Source organism: Corylus avellana, chromosome ca5, assembly GCF_901000735.1.
Source record: "Corylus avellana chromosome ca5, CavTom2PMs-1.0".
Taxonomy (NCBI): Eukaryota; Viridiplantae; Streptophyta; class Magnoliopsida; order Fagales; family Betulaceae; genus Corylus; species Corylus avellana.
In genome coordinates this window covers 5,401,488-5,416,152 of record NC_081545.1, presented here as the reverse complement: position 1 = coordinate 5,416,152, position 14,665 = coordinate 5,401,488, and the positions used below count along the sequence as shown (strand labels likewise).

Sequence of the window (14,665 nt, the reverse complement as noted above, 5' to 3'; positions counted from 1 at the left end):
AATTTTTGCAATATATTTCACTCTCAATTTTTTAATCGTAGATTTTTTTTTTTTTTTTTTTTTGAGAAGGATGGTTGAAAAAAATTATATATATTTTTCATTATATTAGTATTGTCATTTTATATATTTTTTTTATCTTTATTTTCATGCTTATGTTCTTCCATTTTTGTTTTTGTGCCTTATATTTTTTTTTTCTATTTTTTTCTTCCTTTACTTTCTATTTATATTAATCAATTCTAGAAAAAGAAGAGAGAGAGAGAGAGAGAGAGAGATTCTATGAGAGTTTTTATTCGTTGTTTTTCAATGAAAAATTATACTACTGTAATTTTCTTTCTTTATATTTTTTTTCCTATAACAGTTCTTTTCAATTTTCCAATCGTTGTTTCTCAATGAAAAATTATATGATAGTTTTTTTTTTTTTTTTGCTAGAATAGTTATTTTCAATTATATTAATATTTTCATTTTTTTTTTCCTTTTTTTATCTTTATTTCTGGTGCTTATGTTCTTCCTTCTTTTTTTTTTACCCTTATTTTTTTTTTCTAATTTATATATTATTTTTTATTCAAATGATTACTTTTCTTTTGTAAAGTTTACATTGAATTTAGGAAATAATAGTGAGAGGGTTTCTTTTCGTAGAAACTCAATTTTTCCAATATATTTCACACTCAATTTTCCGATCGTAGATTTTTTTTTGTCTTTGTTTTTCTGTCTTAAAATGAGTTTCATTTACTTTTATATAAGTGAAGGATGGTTGAAAAAAAAAAAAAATCTATTTGACAAAACCTTTTTAAATATTTGTGGATTTCATTGGAATGGAGAAAAATATAGAAAAAGGAGTTCTTTTTTATTATATTAGTATTTTGCATTTGTTTACATTTTTTTTTGTCCTTAATTTTTATTCTAATTTATGTATTATGTTTCATTCAAATTTTATTAATTTATTTAATACAAGTTACAAATTTTCTTTTGTAAGTTTAATTGATTTTTGTTGTTCATTTTTGTTTTTGGGTGTTCCAATATTCCCGCCATTGTTTTTTACCTCTTTCTTTTTTAAAAGAAAAATTAAACTACCAACATTCTTTTGTTTACAAAATTAGTAAACATAATTGTAATCATATATCAACATGCTTATTTATTTTAGAGCACTTTTTATTTTTGTCAATGGTATCATTGTTGGAATATAATAAACTTTCAGGAGTTGAACTTTCTCCTAAAAAAAACAATGTTTTTGAGAAGTGGTATCCTTGTTGGAATATAATGATTAATCAATCATTTTCTATAATTGATTAATCTAGGTTTTTATTTTGAGTTTTTTTTTTTCCTTTATATTTCATTTTAAACTACATATATGGAAACAAATATTTAACACATTTCAATTTATAAGAACTAAAATTTATGAATTTTTAAATTTATTGGATATGTAGGTTTATGCTATTAAATAAAATTATGGTTTAAAATGATCTTATGAACATTTGTCATTTTTGGTAGCTAATTTGTTAATTAAGAGAAGAAAATAAAATTTGTTGTCGATAATCTTTTAAAGACTTTTTGACTTAATTATATAAGAAAAAGAAAAAAAAAAAACCCAGTGCCTAGCGCAGACTCTAAGCTAGTATTTATAATCACCAATTCAAATATAATCACTGTGCTAGTTTTAGAACTCCCCTATTGTGGAGATTTTGCATGTATATATATATATATATATATATATATATAGACACACACACACGATGGAAAGGCGGCCACAATTATAATTTCAGTGTTTGGGACTGCTGCTCCTCTACATCCAAAAGCACAGCTTGGATAGTGGAAACCATATTTCCGAGCTTTTGAAGCTCGTCTTTGAATGCCCATAGCAGCCCAACCTCTTGGAGAGCCAGAGGGCCCAAACTCTTACTGATACTCACAGTAGTGTCGAATAGAATTGCCTCGGCCATTTCAAAGCCGCTGTTGACGTGTACGGGTGTATTAGGAAGATGTGTTTGGTGTATATTTGATAGCCTAGGTGTGGCCATTTGCATTTATCTCATACTTTAGAACCTAGCTTCAATAGACAGGTTAAGCCCCGAAAGGAAAAAGTAAAAGGAATGTTAAAGTATCAAGCATGGGATCACATACAGTTGATGGAGTGTGATCGGTGATCCCATAATTGTTACTTTAACCTACCTTTTTACTTTTTCTTTTTGGGCGTGTCCTTCAAGTATTGAAGGTTCTAAAATATGAGCTGTGGCTTGTGAGCATCCTTGGTTCCATAGAAACAGTGCTGCTCATGAAGGCAATATACTTGACATCATGATCTATTATCCTTATAGAAACTAATACTAATCTAAAGAGATTGAGGAAAGAGATGAAAGAGACAGAAAATAGAGGTTAAGGTGATTTGTCCTATGGACTATCTCTACAGCTAAAGCTTTATAGGATACCTTTTTCCTTAATATTTGATTTGAGTACAATGTGATTTGAATAATTTTAAATACAAACATATCCCTTAAATTATGGTTAATAAATATTATCCAAATTCCTTGATTTAGAAAGTACAAATTAACATTTATCACAAATGATTTATATCTTTAACATGCCCTGCAACATGAACGCTCTGTTACCGATTGTTCATCTTGAATATCCAGTGGCTGAAGAATGGCTACTGTAGGTTGAATTGTAACGGTCCTAACGGCTACTATGACCAAAATTTGGACTTCACCATTTGGAATCAATCTTGGTGTTAGCCAAAAAACTCTGATACAAAGAGATTGAGAAAAGAAATGAAAGAGATAGAGATTAAGGTAGTTGACCGATGACCTACATCCAAACCTTAAAGCCTTAGACGCTACCTCTTTCCTTAATATTTGAATTGAGTTTCCTTAATATTTGAATTGAGTACAAGTCTTTACTTATTGACTTTTACATATGATTTGAATAATTTTAAATACAAGATTTATATCCTTAACAATCCTCTTCCATCAGACAGGCCACTAAGAAGCACGACCCAGCCTAGAACACACAAATAATCCCAATCTTGGAATAGGAAGTAGCACCATTTGTTGTTGCATCCATAGGCTAGGCCTCTGTTGACTCCTCACCTTTGTCACCATTTTTACCTGCAACACACAAATAATCCCAACAAATAACAATTCCATTACATAACTGAGGTTAATATAGTTCTAGTTTACCAATTATCATCTTCCAGCTTACCTTTCTTCTTGTTCTTTGCGCCCAAGGCTAACAAGGCCTTGATTTCGGGATCATCTGTTGTCTTTGTGGGCTGCAGCTCCTGCAGAGGATGAGATGCGACTCCATTCGAACCATCTAGCATTAGCAAAACTGTGAATTTGATGTGAGCAACATAATCTCATGCAAAACCAAGAACCCATTGTTGCAAAATTAGCAAAACTAACATCAACTGTGTGCGTTTGTGTGAATCTGGCCAGGGTTCTGCATTTAACCCAGATACAAGTTTCCTACCGGCAGGCTTCTCATGAAGAACAGGATATGGCTGCCAGAGTTCATGATTAACACATTCACCAAAAGACGATGTTCTAAAAAAAGCGGTGAAGGCACAACACACCTAGCTGTGAATGGCATGGGAAGAAATATCTGATTTATTTCACTGAAAATAAACCTAGATGCTTTCATCTTCAAGTGGTAGTTCCTGTCAAACTGCTTCAGCTGATGGAGAAAAACGCATTCAACATTTTTGCAGTCATAAGCAGCAGCAACCTTCTGAATTGCATCAGTTACAAGATTTAGGGAGAAAATTGATTAAAGGAGAAGGTAGGAATTCACTTTTCCTAATAAAACCACGGTAGAAATAATCACTAAGTTTAGATTATAGAGATTAGTAAGAAAAGATAAGAAGAATGGCAGCCATATATAGCACTCTGCAATATTACCTTTTATCATTTTAAAATTTGCAAATACTGCAATATTACTTTGCTATCCATAGTCCACCACAGAAAGAAACTGAGCAACCTGGCGCAATAGGCTGAATTTTCAAGCACTACATACACAATTTTCAACACTGGATTTTATAAAAGCCTATTTAGATATAACAGAACCATGAATATAAATTGCAAAAAATATATGCAAAGGCAGTACTAATTGAAGCATTGCGCTAACAAGAGACACATAAACAAAGTGGTTGGCTAACATGATCTTCAATTCCAGTCAATACCCTTGGAGCACAGCAACCGATTTCACTTGAAGACAAGCAAGCATTCTCATTGTCTTTTGGAATTAAAACGCTTTCAAGCAAGTGGAAGAAACCTGCAAATGCAAAATACTTGTTTGGTGGCTTTTAAGGACAGCTGGGATTTTTGAGCATGTCTTTTAAGTTCTAAATGCGGACAAAAGTTGCTCAACAAATTGTAGGCAGATTAGTATTTAAAAATTCAAATTAATATGGTTAATTGAATTTAATGTCCCCTTTCACAGGCTCAGCATGCTTGCACCATTTACTCACCCGATCTTCCTCATCATGACAGTGCTCTGTATAGTTTCCATTGTTTTGTGTACAAGTGAGGCTGACATATCCGAGAATATTGTAGAAATCCCTCAATGATTCTCACATCCACTTCATGAATTGATGATTTTTTATGCACGTCTCTGCTGACCATCAAAAAACCAAATAATAAACTCAACAATAACTAAAATTTTCCAACGAGAACAGTAAAAAGGTAAAATCAATCCACCAACAATGACTCTAGTAACAATAATAATAAAAAGAATCTCTTTGAATATGCATTTGATTATGAGAATACTCAAAGTTATGCAAATTTTTTTTTTGAGTTTCTATGAAAATTTGGGATGGGATTGACTTCCTGGTCTATCATAATTCTTTTATTCAATCACTAGCATTTAAATATAGGATTTTTAAACACGGAGAGAGAGAGAGAGAGAGAGAGAGAGAGCATACTTTTGCGTCACACTCTATTGATTCCACATCAATGATGGGATTAGCAATAATTTTGATGATTTCTACCAGTAATCCAGGTCTATCAGCTGTCTCTATATAAAGTAAGTTGTAAATTGGAGAGAAAAATGCATAATAAGATGATAGATCAATGCACCTATTCCTTGCAAACAATTATTAAACTTTATTCAAACTCTTTGGTCCACAAGAGAAACATAAAAATGAAGAACAAATTATAATGCTAAAAGACAACTGAATCACAAGTAGCAAACCTCCTCTTAGATCCATCTTCCTTCACTTGTATCTGGGTTGCAATATCACATCAAGCTGCAGAACAAAGTCACAAACTTCAGTTCAACTTTGAAAAGTTACAAAAAAGCACATGAAATTGAAGTTGGTTAAGCTAACTAGATCATAGCCATGAAAACTTTGATTGATCCCCACTGTATTACAAATTATACTTTCTATTGAATAAGCCTCAACCATGGCACCACATGGAAAAAGAGGAGAATATTTGATTAATAAACAGAAGACTAATCAATGGAGCCAAACTTGAAACATCCTCTGAAGAGGATGGGAAAACATGATCAAACAGTTGCTGCTCAAGCTGACAGACCTGCAATTTATGTCAGTTTTTATCAAAATTATGTAACTATCACATACTCCATTCAAAACCACAAAGCTGTTCCCATTTTTCTTGTTCATCAAATAACAGAAGAAGGCATAAAAATATAAATGGATTTTCAATACATATTATCTCATCAAGGGACATAAGGTATCATGCATTCAGAGTATAAGAATAAATCTTAAATCTACCCCATAATCATAAGATACCCAAATATTCTACATTAACCTCAAATATTCAAACACTAGTTGTGCATGCCTAGATTTAAATATCAAGATCGTGCTTCTAATCCAAACAAAGCCATCAAACACATTTTAAAAATCATATAGAAATCCTGGAAAATACCCAAACAACTCTTGAGCGCAACTCCCAGCTCCCCACCTCTTTCCCAGGGTTTCCTTCAAAAGGTTAAAAAAGAAGAGCTTCATTTTAAAGCTCCCTTCGGCCTCTGTTGTGAAATGATACTTTTTCGATCAAGGAAGGAGTGAGTTAAGTGAAAAGGACACAATTCCAAGGCAAAAGGAAATGGAACATGGGACCAGGAGCAAAGACAAATAAAAGTTACAGGCCAACACGTATAAGAGGAATTGTCTCTTTTTTCGGCAATTGACATGGAGCACCGTTTTCACAAACGCCTCCTGATTCACTCCAAGTCTAATATCTACTGCTTCAGCTTTCAGCATCTTATGATCTTTGAGAAGATAATTAAAAGACCAAGCCTTAAGATGATATTCCAAGAATCATATAGATTTTTCTTAATTTTTCCATCTCAAATTCCCGACTTCTCAACTTAATGCTTAGCTGCAAAGTGAAAAAGTTTCGAGTTGGCTCCAAATCTTAAATCCATGTATGTCAGTGCTTCAATTGTTTCTGTATATGAAATCCGATAAATTAGAAATTCTCTAAAATCATAAATCAGAAATGCTTCAATTGCTTCAATTGTTTCTGCAAGTGAAATAAGGAAGAAGGAATAACATTTGACATTTTAACATCAGTATATGTATCACTAATACAATTCCACCATCAAGAAAAAAGAGGGAAACACAATTATACCAAGTCTCTTTGAAGAAATGAATTTGTCTTATCCAAGCAGATTTTAGAAATATCCACATGATTCCCACAACCCATTTCATGAATTGCTGCTTTCAATCAAAAAACAAAATAATAAATTCAACAATAACCCAAAAATTTTCAATGAAAATAATAAAAATGTAAATTTTATCCGTTCGTTCAACAGAATCTACATTTGACACTGACAAAATCCTAACATAGTAATGCAAATTTGTATTAAATTTTTGTGAAATTTTGGGATGGGATTGACTTCCCTCATCTATTAATTATAAGTCTTCTACCTAATACATGATGCCACCGTTTGTAGAATTGAAATTTCAAATGGAAACGAAAGAAATGTTGAAAAACTAAAAGAAGAAAACAATACTGGAAATGCCATTGAAGTGAAAGATAGGAAAAAATACTGTAAATGTTAGAGCTTTGCACAAATCTAATTGTCGGCAAGGTCTGAAGAAGCGTCCATACGTGAAACCTTAAATGCTTCCTGCATATGAAATCAAATAAGATATATATCAAAAGCCTGACATAGTAAAATAAAGAGGAACAACAAGAAGAAGAAAAATGATTGTCTAATTGGTGACTTAAAAACCTCAAGATATTGGCGAGCTCGGCTTGCTATCCATTCTTTGAGATTACCATCGCCGCCTTTACGAAAGTTTGGGGCATGAGCAATCTTTGGCCAATCCTCTCCCATTCCTTGTTCACATCTCTCCTCCAAGCAAGGACACTCCGCAATTGTCAAACGACGTAAAGAGGTGAGGCGGTGCATACCTTCAGGCAGTGACATTAAATTTGGACAATTTACGACTCCAAGCTCCTGAAGTGAAGTGAAATTGCCTATCCACTCTGGTAAAGACACCAAACTAGGGCAAACCATAATTTGAAGCCCTTGCAGAGTGGTAACATCGCTAAGCTCTCTTGGGAGAGAAACCAAATTTGGAATGTCTACTATAGATAGATGACCAAATCTTGTAGGTCCAAGGCCATGTGTGCCATCTTCATTCTCATTGCTGATAAGTTCTTTGCAACCAAGAATAGACCGATTTTCAAGGGAGGTGAGATGCTGAAAGAGTGCAGACATAGATATTCGCATTTTACGACAATTCCAAATCCCCAGGGTCTCAAGAGAAGTGAGGTTTTGCAGCCACTCTTGTGGCAGATATTCAAGTTCCTCTAATTCCACAAGATAAAGATACTTCAATTTGGAGAGATCGGAAAGGGGAGAGGAAGAGGTGGGTGTTGTTAGGGACATCATAGGGCAATTCCTGATAAATAAATGAGAAAGGGAAGGAAATGAAGGGAATAATGGAAGATGATTTGTTTCCCTCGTCTTTCACCATCCCCTCAACTTTGGCAAATTAAATAGTGTGAGAAATTTGAGGGGAGAAGAGGACACGTCACTACCATCATTGCTTATGTACTCCAACTTACTCAAGTTTTGAAGAGAAAGATGCTTCAGAAAAGGGAATCGGTCCATTGGTGGGATATGTTGAAGCCATTTACAATCCCATATTCGAATAGTAGTCAAATTTGAGAGTGAGGACACCCAACTACATAACATCACACCTGCATACCCAACTATATTTTATATTTTCAAATTTAGGTGTGGCCGAAGGTTTTGCAACAATTGTTCATCATTTGCAATTGCCTTATCACTTTCATCACCAGATTCTAGGTCCCACTCTAATATCACCCATTGAAGATGTTGCTTCCTCTCCAAGTTGGCAGCCTTTGCTTCTGATGGAGAAGATCTCGAGTGCTTTAAACCCTTGATCCGTAACACTCCTCTCAACTGATTTAAACCATCCAGATCCCCTAGTCCACCCATTGGCTTGGAGAGAGAACTCTTTTTCTTCCCTAAAATGTATAGCGACAGTGTTTGGAGAGCGGTCAACTTTCCCAATCCATGAGGCATATGAGTCAAGCTTTTACACCCATCTAGCCGAAGATGCCTAAGGCTGATTAAGTTTCTAGTGTCTCCTGGCAGTTCTTTAAGCCCACGACAATAATCAAGTCTTAGTGTTTGCAAATTCTGCAATTTAGTTATCGAAGCAGGGAGTAGTTTGATATCTTCATTCCTAGACAAATCTAGAAATCTTAAATGCTCTAACTTGCCAATGAAATTTGGCACTTTTTGAATATTCGATCGACTCAAATTCAAAGCACGCAACTGACGCAAGTATTTAAAACTTGAAATAAGTGTATCAGAGACTGGCTTATTCGACTCAAGTATGTCATTGTTCACGTTGAGCTCATCATCAAGTCTTGGAAGTATTGGAATTCGTAGAAGAACTGTTCTCATTTTGTTAGCCTTGAGCAAAAGAGCGGGAATATCCGGTAATGAATTTGAAGAATGAAATGCAACATGACGAGTTCTTCCAACTATGTTTTCTCCATCTGGATATAAAATTGTGTACTCCTCACCTGCTATTAATTGTGCAAGATCATAAATAAGGTCATGCATTTTGCACTTTTTTACACCAAGTCCATCTCTTTGTACGTCTTGGAAAAATGACCTCCAAAGCAAATCCATAAAATACTCGCAACCAATATCTTCAAGATGTCTGTTTCCATATGATGAATGAAGAAAGCCATGAGCCGCTCATAGATGAATCAACACCTCCACTTCAATTTCATAATCTTTTGGAAACAACGAACAAAAAGCAAAACATTGCTTCAAGTGTGAGGGGAGATGATCATAACTCAACTTAAGTATTGGAAAAATATCATGTTCTTGTTGAGTTATTTTGTAAAGTTCATGGTTTTTAAAGTAGAACCAATCAGCTTCAGAATTTTTGAAGTATAATAGACTCCCAATGCTCCTTATAGCAAGAGGAACTTGTGCACACTTTTGTACGATATCCCTTCCTATTTCTACTAGCTTTGGATTCTTTGGCTCTTCCCCGTCTTTAAATGCCATTTTCTTAAATAAATTCCAAGAATTGCTTTCAGATAGACCTCCCAAGAGAAATGGCGACATTGCGCCTGTAATCTCTACAACTCTTTTGCTACGTGTAGTAATCAAAACTTTGCTTCCCTTCAGGCCACCCGATAAAAGTGTTTCCAAGTTCAACCATGTACCGCGATTCTCGCTCCATACATCATCTAAAACAAGTAAATATAGCTTCCCATCAATTTCTGCTCGAAGCTGACTTTGTAACAAATCCATCTCGAGACTTTCAGGTCTCTTTTTAGTTGCAGATTCTATGAGCTTTGTAACAATAGTTTTCACATCAAATGGATCAGAGACGCACACCCAGAGTCTTAGCTCAAAATGTCTTTTGACTTCCTCGTCATTGAACACATATTGAGCAAGTGTGGTCTTACCTAGTCCACCAATCCCAACTATGGGAATGACAGAAACATTCTCTTCTACATTGGAATCCAATAACAACTCTTTAATTGCCTTCTTTTCATCATCTCGCCCAATGACTTGTTCCTCAAGAACAAAAGAGTGTGTGTCTTCTCTTTTCCTATGCTCAAACTCATGTGTCACTATAAGGCGTTCAATAAAGCCAAATTTGATCTTATCATCTGCAATTTCATCCAGTCTCGCCCTAACTGCCTTGATCCTATGACCTATTTTAAGGCCATATACAAGCTGGTTCGATTTGGAAAAGAAGATGCATACCTGTAAACAATCCATTTGAATCCGGTCATATTGTGATCTTTTAGAATTTTTGTACCGTTGGATAGTTGGGTTTAACATTATAAAGAACAAATTGTTGTTGTGGATTTATTCTTTTGAATTGTTGTTGAGAAATTTTAAACTACGTAAAATGATATATATTTTCTTTGGCTTGTGTTGTGATAAATATTTTTATCTTGGTCTGGGAATGCTTTAGTCACAGAGAACATCATCATATAAATTATGCACATTTATATATGAATTTACCTCTTTTGCCATCTTCTTGTCCCGTGTCATCACTTGTCTTCGTAGAAGTTGAGTGGAGAAGTCATCCAACAAGTCGTCGGCGTCGTACATGGCATCCTTCAGCTTTTGAAGCCAATCTTTGATCGCAAGGTTCTGGGCCTGCTTCTCCTCTGCATCCAAAAGCACAGCTTGGATAGTGGAAACGGTGTCTCTGAGCTTTTGAAGCTCATCTTTGAAACTCCATAGAAGTCCAATCTCTTGAAGAGCAAGAGATCCCAAACTCCTAATGATACTCGCATAAATGTGGAACAGAGCTGGTTCGGCCATTTATTGTTGGTAAATTGAGTGAATGCTAAAAGCGGCTGTTTAGAGGTGTTGAACTTGGAGCGTAGAATTAAGGAAGATGTGCTTGCTGTGAAGGGATGGACATGGTCAATTGCCATAAAAAGAACCAACATGCCCATAAAAAATCCAGAAAGAAAAAATCATAACAAAAAATATTATTATATACGGAGAGAGCCATCGAGTTTGAATACAAGATTATTAATGTATTACTATATTATAAAGTTTGAATTATTGTGCGAATGCAAATTAAATATATATAGTGTCCTGATCAATTTCTAAGAATATAGACAAGATGTAGGCGTTGTCCACAGCAAAAGTTGGTGTAACGTCAAGTGTCGGGGAGTTGCTTCATTTCTTCACCCAATTTACTTTCTTTTTTATTTCCCTTGCTGGTCTTCACCCACCCACTTACAATATTCATTTGGTTTCTATCAATCTATATATGGTTGGTTATAGTGATTAGTGATTGATATTCATAGGGGTGATATTCACTGGCTGCATCCTGCATCGTTAACTTGAAATTATATTTGAAAAGAGTCCATCACATCTAACTTGGCCATGCACGTTTCTCTCATATTTTACATCTTAAATCTTATCATCATCTAACCATTTTTGTACCATTCCTAGCTAGTACACGCTAGAGCATATGTGTTTGACTTTCACAATAAGAATTTTTATGTCTAATTAGTGTAAACCACAATGAATCTCACCCATATCTTGATTAGGCCGTGTCAAGCCTTTTTGGCTAACAAAAAAACTCTAACCAATAATTTTGAAATATCCACTGGATTCATGGGACTTGGTCACCTCGTTGAAATAAGACAGTAAAAATTTTCATAATATTATAAACTACCAAACTTATTCTAAATCAAGATTTAGTTTTTTTTTTTTTTTTTTTTTTTTTAATTTGTATATGAAATAAGTATTTTTTATAAGATTTTGACAAAACAATTTTACGTATTCAACTTTTGCTTATATATCATCTCTAACAAAATAATATGATGATGAATTTAATTTTTTGTGTGATATAAAAAACTTAAACTAATAATCATTTAATTAATACTTTAAGAGTAGGTATAAAAAGAAAATGTAATAGAGTTGTAGTAGAGCAAAGAGTGAGATGAGAGATCAATAGATTATAACGAGTAGGAGTTGTGAAGGAAAAGAGGAGAAGAAGGAATTATGAAAAGAATAAAATTAGTTTTACTATGTTTACTTGTAGAAATAAAGGTATATATATATTTTTTTAAAATTAATTTATATAATTTATTCACATCAAATAAGTTAAATACTCTTTATAAAGAAAGTTAGAGGTTGACCATGATCCTGGATTTTTGGGCTTGCTTGACACAGTTTCTAAGCAAAAACAGGTACCCTTTTCACCTTTTGATTTGAGTAACTCTGTTTGGTCATGGATAGCAGCAGGGGCCTTGGTAACATCCAAAGGTATATATTCAAATATTTTTTTGTTTCTTCACGTCCAAGTTAAGAGAACAGCCAAAGAAGAAGCAATTAATTTCTATCAAACTAAGATCCGGTAGAGTTAAACTGAGCTATAACCTCATCCAACTCCATCAATGTATTAATAAAAATCAAGGTGATTTACACTAAAACAAGCTCATCCTAAAAAGGGGTTGTTGAATTTAGAGGGGTGTTTGAGCAATTTCAAAAATTTCAGGGTGTTCACATCTGTTATTTTACATGTTTGTATGGCTTAATTAAAATGATTCATGTCTTGACTTTTGCTTGTATTGTGGCCAGTTTCACTATTAATGTGTGCATCTCCAGATTTAAATATCAAGCTCGTGCTTCTAATCCAAACAAACATATCAAACACATTTTAAAAAACATATAGAAATTCCAATACCCAAACGACTCTTGAGGGGGCTCCACTTTCAGCTTATATTCTACCTCTTCCCCACCGGACCCCACGGTTTCCTTTAAGAGGGGAAAAAAAAAATTCACTTAATTTAGAGTGACTGTTGGCATGGAAAATAACAGAAAATAACATGATGATCATGAGCACCCTCTTCACAAGAACGTCAAGATCCTCCTCCTGTCAAGCATCCTACCACTTCAACTTTCAGATCCTTATGATCTTTGAGAAGATCATTACAAGCTCAATGCTTAAGATGCTACTCCAAGAGTACCATAGGTCCATAGTTGCCAAATTTGGTTCAGAATCCCCACATGATTCCCATAACCCATTTCATGAATTGCTGCTTCCTAAGCACGCGTCCATCAAAAAAATCAAACAATAAACTCAACAATAACTCAAAATTACCAATGAAATTAAATACTAAAAGTGTAAGTTCCTTTCTTGAACGAACCAGCTAGCAATTAGGCCCCAATAGCAATAATAATGAAAATAGTTCGTCCAAATCGTTTAACATGATCTGCATTTGACACTAGAAAATCCTAACAGAGTAATGCAAAATTCGTATTGAATTTTTTTTTTTTTTATGAAAATTAAGGATTGGATTGACTTCCTGCCTCCTGGTCTATCATAAGTCTATTACCTACTGTTACCAATCGTGGAATATAAATTTAATATGGAAACATAGGGATTTTTTGTTTTTTATTAAAAAAAAAAAAACAATTTATTAGAGGAGTGTAGATACTATATGAAGTGAAAGGTAGGAAACATACTCGACATGTGGGAGCTTTGTGCAAGGTTTATTTTCCTCACGGTCTGAAGAAGCGTCTATTACTGGCGGTAATGTGAAGCTCTGTTAAAAAATTAGATGATATTTGGAACGGATATTTCGGTTTATTAGAAGTACTACTTATGACACTTTCTGAAATCTAAATAGCGGATTGATTTTAGCCTAAACTACAAATACGGAAAAGACATTTAATCCTTTCAAATATCCATTGAATTGACCAGATGCGATCACATGGTGACTGCGTTCAAGGGTCAACATGTGTCATTAGTTTTGGCCCTCATCATCTAATATTACACACAAGATTTTTCATTTAATTTCTTACACCTCTATTATATTTCAACTGAAAATTAGTAGGAATAAGAAAATTAAATAACTTCTTCAACTCAAACCACCCCCTTGTCCAACTTTTTCCACCTTCAGAACACGTTTATTAGTCTTTTCACGGTGAAACTCTAGTGTAGAGTGCATCCAGCTCAAACATTTAATTGGGATGCGAAGCACAAATTAATAGGTCTTGTGCTTATAAAATAGAGGATTTTCCTACATTTTTGATTTCTCATCTTGGGATCAACTTTAGAATTAAGAGATTGAATATTGAGGTTTTTAATATATATATCGAATTAACTTTGGAGAATTAGAGCAAAATCTATACTTGAGAATTAATAGTTGGACGCTACATTAAAATCTGAGTCGCTCAATTAGAAGTTAGATGATAATTTATTGGCTTTAATTTCAATAATGAAATTCCAATAAGGTGGGTAGGATGTAGCGCCATAGATTTTAAAACCATTATTTTAGAGATATTAATTTGATGATAAGATAATTGGGTGATTTAAGAAATGAAGTAATTTAATTAGATAGATTAGATACCCAAAGAATTTATTTAGATCAAACTAATAATAGGTAATTAAGTTAAAATAATAATATATGGGTGAGTAGTATTAATTAAATATTGTGGGTTGAGTGTGAAAATGAGTATGTGGATTTTGTCGGTCGACGAATGAGTTTTGGCCCTCAATCCTCATCATCCAATATTACACAAACGACTTTCATTTAATTTTTTACACCTCTATTATATTTCAACAAAAAAAAAAATTAGCAGGAATCAGAAAATCAAATAATTTCTTCTACTCAAACCACTCCCTTTCCCAACTTTTTCCACCTTCAGAACGTGT

At 33.8% G+C, this 14,665-nt stretch overlaps 2 protein-coding genes and 1 long non-coding RNA gene across 3 annotated transcripts; all 3 read right to left on the bottom strand.

Moving 5' to 3' along the window:
* Window positions 1–3,187: 3,187 nt before the first annotated feature.
* Window positions 3,188–4,292, bottom strand: LOC132183003 (uncharacterized). Its single transcript, XR_009440346.1, has 3 exons — window positions 3,891–4,292; window positions 3,396–3,720; window positions 3,188–3,321 (listed from the first exon to the last, which is right to left on the bottom strand). It is a non-coding gene; the product is annotated as an uncharacterized LOC132183003 (long non-coding RNA).
* A 2,743-nt stretch (window positions 4,293–7,035) lies between these two features.
* LOC132181620 (putative disease resistance protein RGA1) lies at window positions 7,036–9,069 on the bottom strand. The gene is made up of 3 exons (XM_059594871.1): window positions 8,231–9,069; window positions 7,195–7,870; window positions 7,036–7,089 (listed from the first exon to the last, which is right to left on the bottom strand). Exons 1-3 carry the CDS (start codon window positions 9,067–9,069, stop codon window positions 7,036–7,038), a joined length of 1,569 nt encoding a protein of 522 aa, XP_059450854.1.
* Window positions 9,070–9,207: 138 nt separating this feature from the next.
* Window positions 9,208–10,806, bottom strand: LOC132181619 (putative disease resistance protein RGA3). The gene is made up of 2 exons (XM_059594870.1): window positions 10,501–10,806; window positions 9,208–10,236 (listed from the first exon to the last, which is right to left on the bottom strand). Exons 1-2 carry the CDS (start codon window positions 10,804–10,806, stop codon window positions 9,208–9,210), a joined length of 1,335 nt encoding a protein of 444 aa, XP_059450853.1.
* Window positions 10,807–14,665: the final 3,859 nt, after the last annotated feature.

Excerpts from the sequence above, each read along its gene's own strand:
- LOC132181620 (XM_059594871.1), bottom strand. The coding sequence starts at position 9,069 with ATGCATGACCTTATTTATGATCTTGCACAATTAATAGCAGGTGAGGAG. Across the intron at positions 7,871-8,230 it reads ATTGCAAATGATGAACAATT|GAATTGCCCTATGATGTCCC; the intron begins GTTGCAAAACCT and ends TTTATTTATCAG. Across the intron at positions 7,090-7,194 it reads GAGCTCGCCAATATCTTGAG|GAAGCATTTAAGGTTTCACG; the intron begins GTTTTTAAGTCA and ends TTTCATATGCAG.
- LOC132181619 (XM_059594870.1), bottom strand. The coding sequence starts at position 10,806 with ATGGCCGAACCAGCTCTGTTCCACATTTATGCGAGTATCATTAGGAGT. Across the intron at positions 10,237-10,500 it reads ACAAGAAGATGGCAAAAGAG|GTATGCATCTTCTTTTCCAA; the intron begins GTAAATTCATAT and ends GATTGTTTACAG.